Source organism: Glycine max, chromosome 13, assembly GCF_000004515.6.
Source record: "Glycine max cultivar Williams 82 chromosome 13, Glycine_max_v4.0, whole genome shotgun sequence".
Classification (NCBI taxonomy): Eukaryota; Viridiplantae; Streptophyta; class Magnoliopsida; order Fabales; family Fabaceae; genus Glycine; species Glycine max.
In genome coordinates, this window is record NC_038249.2 from 15,975,648 (window position 1) to 15,985,737 (window position 10,090).

General features: G+C 38.0%; 2 protein-coding genes across 2 annotated transcripts; one reads left to right on the plus strand and one right to left on the minus strand.

Annotated features, from left to right (window-relative positions):
- Positions 1-341: 341 nt before the first annotated feature.
- LOC100775869 (U-box domain-containing protein 40) lies at positions 342-2,762 on the plus strand. Its single transcript, XM_006593578.4, has one exon. It carries the CDS (start codon positions 698-700, stop codon positions 2,519-2,521), a length of 1,824 nt encoding a protein of 607 aa, XP_006593641.1. The 5' UTR covers positions 342-697; the 3' UTR covers positions 2,522-2,762.
- Positions 2,763-6,876: 4,114 nt separating this feature from the next.
- LOC100817030 (peroxidase 31) lies at positions 6,877-8,160 on the minus strand. Its single transcript, XM_003543438.5, has one exon. The coding sequence runs from the start codon at positions 8,122-8,124 to the stop codon at positions 7,171-7,173; it is 954 nt and encodes a 317-aa protein (XP_003543486.1). The 5' UTR covers positions 8,125-8,160; the 3' UTR covers positions 6,877-7,170.
- Positions 8,161-10,090: the final 1,930 nt, after the last annotated feature.

Sequence of the window (10,090 nt, forward strand, 5' to 3'; positions counted from 1 at the left end):
ACATCAAATGCTGGACCAGTTTGGAAGCCACTTTTGTTTTGTGTTCTTCTATTCCCCGTATACATACTCTGGATACATTGTACAGCCAATCTACCACGCGTAGTAATTATCTCTCACACATACTGTTTGAAAGCCACTTCTTGTTATATAAAAAGGATAAATAATGTATGAGTGTAAAAGAAATAGGACTCATACAAATCAAAACTAATCCTCACGTATCTAGATTAAAATTTAATTATATTATATAAATATATAAATACCTATATTTCCACGAGTTGTCTATTGTCAGGTTAATGTAGTCTAATTTTATAAGTAAAAAAAAAAAACATTATTCTTAACCATCATTAGTTATATTCACAGGCTAGTGTAGTGCTCAATGTAGTCCTCAACTTTCCCTTCAATCTCTTTCCAATTGGGCAGATTTTCCAAAAGCAAAGGAACCAAACCTCTCTCTCTCTCTCTCTCTCCCACACCCTTCCCTGCAACTGCAACACCGAGTCATCACTTCGGTCACACACACACTTTCCTCTCTACTCTTCAACACACCTAAAAGCCCAAAACACTATCACCTAATTTTAGTAACCCCATCAACTCAAAACTCACAAAAGACCCAATGTTATTGAAACTCCGATGACACCCCTCAATTAACTCTCTCACATTCAACCGTGTGAGAGAGGGCATAACTTGAACCATCCCAATGGAGATTCAACAAAGCTTGAAGCTCACAATCCACAAGAAATGGCCATCATCACCCAAAAAACCACCAAAAGAATCAGAACCAATAACCCCCACCCCCAACACACCAAAGCTGAAATGGAAGAAAATCTTCTTCCAAACCAAAACCAAAACCCAAATACAAACCCCACCAGAAGAATTCCTCTGTCCTATTTCGCGTTCCCTCATGTTCGACCCCGTCATCGTCTCCTCCGGCCACTCCTACGAACGCTCCTCCGTCGAAGCCTGCAAAAATGTCAATTTTACCCCTCAACTCCCCGACGGCACCACCCCCGATTTCTCCACCCTCATCCCCAACCTCGCCCTCAAATCAGCCATCCTCAAATGGTGCCAATCCACCCACACACCTCCTCCTCACCCCAACAACAACCCCGTACAAACCTTAATCTCCTCCAACCCTAACCTCGTACACACCATAAACCCCTCGAACACAAACCTCGTACACACAAACCCAAACCCCTCCCCAGAGAAAATCTCCGACCAAGATTTGATTCTGAACTCCCTGAGCGAAAACCCACCACACCCCGACAACAACAACCACCTCGTACAAACCTTAATCTCCTCCAACGCAAACCTCGTACACCCAGAGAAAATCTCCGACAAAGATTTGATTTTGAATTCTCTGAACGAAAACCCACCAGTGAAGAACCTCTGCCACCACGCGGAAACCGAGGTTCCCATAAGGCCGACACACTTGTACACGAGCTCCGAGGAATCCATAGCGACAACCTCGGCCTCAACGCCGCCGCTTCAGTTCTCCACGCGCCCGAGCTGCTGCTACTACTCTTCACCTTCGTCTTCAGAACTCGAACCCGCGACAATCCCAGAAGAAGAAGAGATCATGACAAAGCTCAAAAACCCTCAACTCAATGCAATCGAAGAAGCGCTTATCTCTCTCAGAAAACTAACGAGAATAAGAGAAGAAACAAGGCTTCAACTTTGCACCCCTCGGTTACTCTCCGCGTTACGCTCACTCGTTTTGTCGAAGCACGTGAACGTTCAGGTGAACGCTCTGGCATCGGTGGTGAACCTCTCGTTGGAGAAGAGTAATAAAGTGAAGATCGTGCGGTCGGGGATGGTTCCGCCGTTGATCGAGGTTTTGAAGTTTGGATCCTCTGAGGCGCAGGAGCACGGTGCGGGCGCGTTGTTTAGTTTGGCATTGGATGATGATAACAAAACCGCGATTGGGGTTTTGGGGGGTTTGGCACCGTTGCTTCACATGCTCCGATCCGAGAGCGAGCGGACTCGGCATGACTCGGCATTGGCGCTTTACCATTTGTCTTTGGTCCAGAGTAACCGATCCAAGATGGTTAAACTCGGTTCGGTTCCGGTTCTATTGAATATGGTTAAGTCGGGTCACATGACGGGTCGGGTTTTGTTGATTTTGGGGAACTTGGGTTCCGGGTCGGACGGGAGGGCCACGATGCTTGATGCGGGCATGGTGGAGTGTTTGGTGGGGTTGCTCAGTGGGGCCGAGTCAAGGAGCGGGTCGACTCGAGAGAGTTGCGTGTCGGTGATGTACGCGCTGAGCCACGGCGGGTTGAGGTTTAAGGCAGTGGCGAAGGTGGCTGGGGTGATGGAGGTGATGCAAAAGGTGGAGAAGGTGGGGACTGAGAGAGCTAGGAATAAGGTGAGGAAGATATTGGAGATTATGAGGGCCAAGGAAGTGGAGGAAGAGGATCATGTGGATTGGGAGGAGTTGCTCGACTCGGGATTGCCTTGCCGGACTAGGACTAGACTCGGTGCTGGGTTGGACGACTCAACTCCTAACTCGGCCCAGTTTTGAGTACAGTTGAATATTTTGTTAAAATGTAAATGTTTGGTTTTTTAAGATTAGGTTGTTAATTAAGGTTCTTTTGGTTCACAGGCTGCTTTTGGATTCTTCTTCTAAAAAAAAAAATTCCATTGTTTTTATCATTTTTGAAGTTGGATGAAGAATTGGTAAATGTGAGTATTTTCTTTTTAATTTGATTTATATGTATTATCAGTGTAAATTGTTTTACTTAATTATAATTTTGATTTTCTTAGTTTTATGAATTTTGTTCCTTATTATTTATTTTAATTTTTTTTTGGCAAATTTGATCTTCATTATGTTAATTGTGTGATCTTGCTCTATCATTAATTTAACATTCAATATTTGATAGAAATGTTGGTGTGGCATTACAATAATGTTTCTATTAAATATTGCATATTAAGTTAACAAATCATCCAAAATTGCATAATTAGAATAATAAAATCAAATTTGTAGGAAAAAGAATGGAGGAACAAAATTGAAGAAATTGAGAAAAGGAGAGATAAAAGGTATAATTAAGTTAACCTTTTTTACATAGTCTTTCAATAGGATTTAATCATATTATTACGTCATTATATTCATATAGATGTGATGAGAGGATAAATTCCTATTAAATATTTGTGTAAAAGTATACTGATAGATCATACAAATTAAACTCTTTCATTTTTAACTTTTTTTTCTTTGGGTTTAGAGGGATGGAAATAGCGAAGGTTTTTCAGCTGAACTGAGGTTGTGATAGTTCATTGTTGATTAGATTTATGTAGCTGGGGAAAATAAAGGACGGTGATGCTGATTGAATAAATGAAGGGGAAAGAGTAATAAAGTTGATGTTTTTGGAGCAGAAAGTGCTGAAGGAGCGTCGGTGTATATGCTTATGCTACGACTTTATTCCATCTTCTACAGACTGTAGCGGGTTATTTTTCCCTTTTGGGTTTTTCTCTTTTTTTTTTTTTTCTTTCCTTTTTCACTCAAAGTTTTGGTATCTGAATTTATTTTAAGCTCATATATTATACCCTTTTCATTTTCAACGTGTTCCAACTAGATAGATTAGTTGTGGAGACAACGCGGAGGATTACTTCATGTGCATTAAAATATTTTTTCCCCAAAATGCCCTTTTAGCAGAAATATGTTTCTGCTGTGGGGGTATAAAAAAAATATCAAAAAAGAAATATATTAACATTTCTATTGTTACAAAAACATATTTCCATTTTGATTTTTTTTTCACACCCACTTATATTACAATGTAAATACCTTTTGTTGTATATTTTTTACAATGTAACATTCTTGTTTTAACAGGAACATAATTATGTTTTATTTGTGCCAAATATAAAACGGAATCATAATTTTGTTGTATCCCCAACACAACAAAATCATGATTCCGTTGGAACTGAAAAGGAACGAGGGTAAGGGTAGTTGTAGGTAAGATAGGAAGGATAATTTTGTCTCTTTATATTTTCCAAATGTAAAGAGGGCGGTGCTTGATATTTATGGGATGCAGGGTAGTTGTGGCCCTACTTTAATAACGCAACTAAGGTAAGGACTAATCAACAAAATATTGCTCTTTCTCTTCCTGCACCCTCCGTTTTACTTTTTGAACCCAAAAAGACTTCAACAGACAAAAACACGATGGATACAGCGTAGGCATAGTGGAGATTCTCCAGCATGGGGGGTGTTGGTGAAGATGTAATCAAGATATGCCAGCCAAAAATACTGCTCTTTCACTTCCTACACCCTCCTTTTTGCTTTTGGCTCCCCAGAAAGACTTCAACAGACAAAAATATGGTGGCTGCAGTGCAGGCATAGCAAAGATTTGTCCTGCATGGGGGTGTTGGTGAAGAGGATGAGGGATATTTCTTTTCATTAGGGGGGTGCAGGATCAAGATGGAAGTGTAGGAAGTAAAATCCAAAAAACTGTAATCTACCACTTCCATCTCAGATCTGCCAGAATAGGCCCCTCGCATTTCTCAATCGCATATACTGAGACCCCAAACAATTTATTGAGACCCAAATGAACAAATTTTGGGGCTCATAAAGAAAGGGGATAGTTTGTTTGTCCCCACACTCATCCCCCTCCAAAAAAAAGAAGAAAAGGGTCAGTTGATAGGAATCTCCAAAATGCAAAAGAGAACAGTTAAATAGTTAAGCATTATTTTTTTAAAAAAAAATTTAGATTAGATGCCCTAGGATGAAGAAAAATGTTTTAGTACATTGTACTATTTAACATGTGTCACTTTAATTATGCAAGTCATTTCTATTTCACATTTAAACTAAATTTCTAGTATTCAATCTAGTTCACTTTTTGTAATATTCTCTCTGGACTTATGTATAAAAAAAATATTATATGTTAAACTTAAATATAAATAAATTTAAATAATCTTATCTTATTTAATGCTATTATTTCTAAATATTTATCTTTTAATTTTAATTTTAATTTTATTTTTAATGACTCTTTTATTTATGATAATAAGTTTTAATAAAAGATATTTTAAAAATAATTTTATTTTTTATTTGAGATTAATAAAATTAAATAATGATATCTAGTATGAAATTCATTATTTTTAAAAGGTAGTACTCAAGAAAAATCTTAACAGAGAATCCTTTTGAGAGTTTTATTTTATTGAAAATGGGAGACAAACCTAATTGGTCTGGAAACAACAGCAAACCGCGTGTACCAAAATAAAACCATCACAAAGATGTTCCGGATTCCATGATAAAGTTTTCTTTTCGGCAATAATCAATAAAGATGTTTAACGTCCTGAAGAATGATAAGCAACTCTGCCCCGTGGAGTATGGAAAAGAAACCATGATACCAGGTCCCACGTTAACTGCATTATGGGGTTGCACATTCATCATTTGACCAAACACAAAGCCAGTGTCGGTTTAGATTTCGTTCCTCAATCACCGCAAATTTCACTTCAACATTTTTTAACTTAAAAAACCCACCCAATAGTCAAAGCACCCCATGCCTTCAGTCAAAATAAAAAAAGTTACCTCCTAAAAACTCAACAGTTATTTTAAGTTAATAACTTTCACCATTAAAACTTCAGTGATGATTTTATGGATGATTTATGTATCAGATATAAAATGTTTACTAGTTTTATCAATAATTAATTTTTATAAAAAATTTAATTAATAGTTGTTTTTTTTTGAAATTTTTTCTTTTAATTATATTTTTTTCTATAAAACTTGAAGGAATACTTAATATTCCAGGTTAAATATAATTAGTAAATGATTAAATTTCTTAAACATATAGGTGTTTGATTTTCTAACCGTGCATAAAACTTTGTTAGAATTGATAGAGTATACTTCATCAATAATCTCTATGCCTTGAAGATGAATCTCATCACTTTCAGTTAGTTTCAACTGATCTAGAAACTAGATATAGCGTACGCGGCGCCTCTGTTACATTAAAACATCCGCAACAACTGCATCTGTATAATAAAATGGGCGTATATATAATGTATGCACATGCATGGTCCTTAAAACCAGCTGTTACAAGACACCCCCCTAAGGGACAAAACTTGTGCTACACTGCAGACAAAATGTATTTTTCAAAATCAAAAGGGTATCTCCTGCATTTTAATATTGCTTTGCCAAATTCTCCCCCACCCCCCACCCACAGTAACGTTTTCATTATTTAAGCACAGATCATAACTTGATTACGCATCCTCCGCATAATTATTATTTTACTACAACCTCTAACTTAGCACTAATTACACTATCCAACAAAAAATGCGTACTTCCATGACAAATCTATTAGTAAAATCTATATCCATTATCGATGAATAAACTACAGTACTACTGATCTGCTCGCCAAAATCAATACAGACTCTTGAAACTTGAATTTATCCCTAAAATCTAGTTCATCAAGTGAAAATTGTCTCTCATTCACATATACTATTCTCACCATATAGTTAGTTAAGGGAGGATATAAATTTGAATTTGAACTTAATTCAATACCATTGGCTTATGAGGTGAAGATTATTCCAACTTATATATACTATTCTAACATTAATACTAATCAATATGAGATCTTTAACACACTTCTCATAGAGCAAGACATCTTTTGTAGTATGAAATTGACATGACTAGACATACGTGAATGCTGCAATAAAAACCATAACACGTAGCTTAACATATTCAACAACAATCACTATGATATACACTAATACAATATTAGTATAATTTAGCTTATTTTTTCTTCATGACATTTAGAATTTAGTTTTAGATCTAACTCTATGGCAAAAGCTAATTTCTGAAATAAGAATTGTTTCACCATTATATATATCATTAATCAAGTGGAATCTCAAACCGAAACACTAGCTTCCAATATCTTCCAAAAACGAATGAGAGCTCAAAATGAGAAATTTTATTAATTAAATCTTATAATATTACATTCGAGAACCAGACTCAGACTCATCATTTATCCAAAGAACAAGAGGGCGAAGAACAACAATAACTCCTCAAATCTAAATACCCCAATGCCCCCATTCACTTTCCACCTCATAAACACTATGTAGTATGTATAAATAATCAACCTCAAAACCATCAAATTCATCAACAACAGAGGTATCATTCTCATTATAAATTATAAAATCTCATCTCATTATCAAATTCCAACAACAAAAAATAAATAAAAAAAATCAATTAATCTGATCACACCTGCGCCTGATCTCTCCCTTCCTCCCAGTCTGCACATTCAAGAGACTCAACTTCTGCATGGCCCTAGCAAAAACCTGAAAGAATCTATTTTGATCCTTCGCAAAAGTCTCCACAAAGGGTCTCGTAGTGGGGTCACTATACAAACCATGGTCAGATTTCAGAACACCCAAACCCTTCGGAAGGTTCTGGAAGTAAGCATTGTCGAACTTGTTGGGCGTCATGATGTCGTTGAAGACGGAGAGGGTAGGGTTAGTTTTGTAATCTGCACAAGCCTTTTGAAGCCCCTGAGCGTAGCGAGGGTTGTAGGAGGAGTTGGAGAGGTTGGTGACGAATTGGGAGCAGTGGGAGAATCCGACGGTGTGGGCCCCACTGAGAGCCACGAATTCTTCGATTGAGAAGCCGCGGTGGGTGAAGATTTGTGTGATTTGGGAGATGGGCATTGCGGGGGTGGGGAGGTGGTCAGGAACGGCGGAGGCGAGGGAGGTGCGGCCGTCGCGGCGGCCGAGGAAGACGGGGAAGAAGGGGCCGCCGAGCATGGTGAGGAGGTCGCGGGTGGCGGCGGAGAGAATGTCGGCGCAGGAGACGGTGTTGGGGCAGGCGAGCTCAAGGGCGGTCTTGGCGCGGACGACGAGGTCGAAGGCGTCGCCGGGGAGGGAGAGGTTGATGTCGGCGTCGCGCTCGGCCCTGGAGAAGGGCGTGGAGGAGAGGAGGATGGAGGCGTCACAGCCGTTGGGGAGGAGGCAGTCGTGGAGGAAGAGGCGGAGCGTGGCGGCGGCGGTGGTGGGGCTGGCGATCTGCTTGCTTGTGACGGTGTCCCTTATGATCTGGCTGAACTGCGGACAAGTGTCCTTGTAGAAGTCCAAGGTGAGTCGCGCGTTGGCGGCGCCGAGAAAAGATAGCAATGTGGTGAAGAGGAAGAGAGAAAATGGAGACATTGTTGTGATGTTTGAAGAAAACAAAAGAATGGATGAGTAGTGAGTAGTAAGTGATGAAGTTTAAGGAGGTGGAGAGTGAGGGACACGCGCCAGTGTGGGGGAGTGGGAGATGGAATCACGGGATGTGTGCGTTTGGTTAAGGTCGAGTGGGGACGCGACGCGCTGTGGGCTGGCAATGTTGTTGCTGGAAATGGATTGGCGACAATCAACGGCTATCGTTTTTTAGTTGGCAATAGTATTAATCAATGGATTATCATTAATGTATTAAGATTCAATTTTCTTAATAATATTAAAGTTTAATTTTTTTTAGAAATAATTATTTTGTTAAACTTTACTCCGGATTAAAAAATGTTGGTAGTATTTTATAAATAAAATTAAAAAAAATAAATTTTATTAATATTTAGTTATTTAGCCGTACAATCTAGATTAACATGGCGGTGGGGCGGAGGATATTGCTGTGATTTTGCAAAATACAGACACTCTCCGGTCTGGATTAAGATTCCCTGCTGCATTTAGCAAACAATGGCAGGATCCTTCAGCTGTAACTGATCTATTTTTTTATCTTTTTTTTTTTAATTGTAATAAGTAGTATATTTTATTTTATTATTTTATAAATTTTATTTTTTATGCTTAAGAATTTACGTAGTTATTTATATGAGCGCAGGAAATCCCATTTTCTCCTATCAAACCGTCCATTAGACTACTATTTGAGTATAGATTATTTTAGTCTTTAGAAGTATATAGGGACACACTTTCTCCTATTTAATAACTGTGACTCCAAATAGTTTATAATAAATTGTAATTAATAAGTTAAAGTATCTGTTGAAGGAGTATGTTTTTGGTATTTTTCTAAGATTATTAAACTTATATTTTTTTAACTTATATTTTCTAAGATTATTAAACTTATATTTTTATTATTTGTGATAATTATATATTTTAAATAGAAGTCAAACAATGAGTACCCACAATACAAAATCAATGAAATCAAACAACTAAATAAAAAATAAATCACAAATTAATGAAAAAAATGAACATGTGACATAGCAAGAGAGTGGGTCGAAATCGTAAAGGAAACTTACTTGTGTGTGCAGTGTGAGAGAGTCACGGTTTAGTCTCTTGCCTGCCCGTGGATTCAGCAGCAGTTCGAAAGGTTGACCTATATCGGGAATCCCCGGATCTACGCTTATTTTCAACTCCCCGAAGCATTTCGTCGCTTACTACGCCCTTCCTGGTCTCTGGGTACCTAGGTATCCACCATAAGCTTTTCTTCGTTTGAACCTCGCCCTTAACTTTAAGGCTATGCCATCCTAAGGTGAGAGAGTGGTGGCTGAGAGGGGAAAGAGCGTGAGAGAGTGGCTGAGAAGGGAAGAGAGCGTTGCGTAAGTGGCTCAGAGGGGAAGAGAGGTCTCTGAGCGTGTTTGTGGATGGAGAATTTTAATTTTTCTATTTTTTGTAAGAATTTAAAATTCTCCCAATTTAGTCTATTAAAATGCTTTAAAAAATAATGACATTTTAATTACTTTTAAAATATTTTATCCAAACAAATTATTTTATAAAAAGGCATTTTAATATCGCAAATAAAATATTTTATCTACTTTAATTGCTTCATCCAGACACACAATAATAATTGGGTGTTTGTTTGGTATTTCAAGGTTCTATGTGTTGCCTAGGAATAGCAATTGTGCCTGACTAATAAAAAAATTTATTTTTTTGAATTTACAAACACACACAAAAAAAAAAACAGCATGGGTGTCGGTCAATAGTGTCCACGGACAGAGACTATTGAATTTGTATACTTGGTCATACAAAGGCTTCAAAGATAAGTTCTTTGGCCTAAGCCTACAAAGAAAATTTTAGATCTTATTGAAAATATTCCCCAGTTTTGGTCGATCGAGCACTCCCCAGAATTATGGCGGCCTTTCGTTTGAGGAGTTGTTGGATGCCGACCAAGTCGACGTAAATCGAC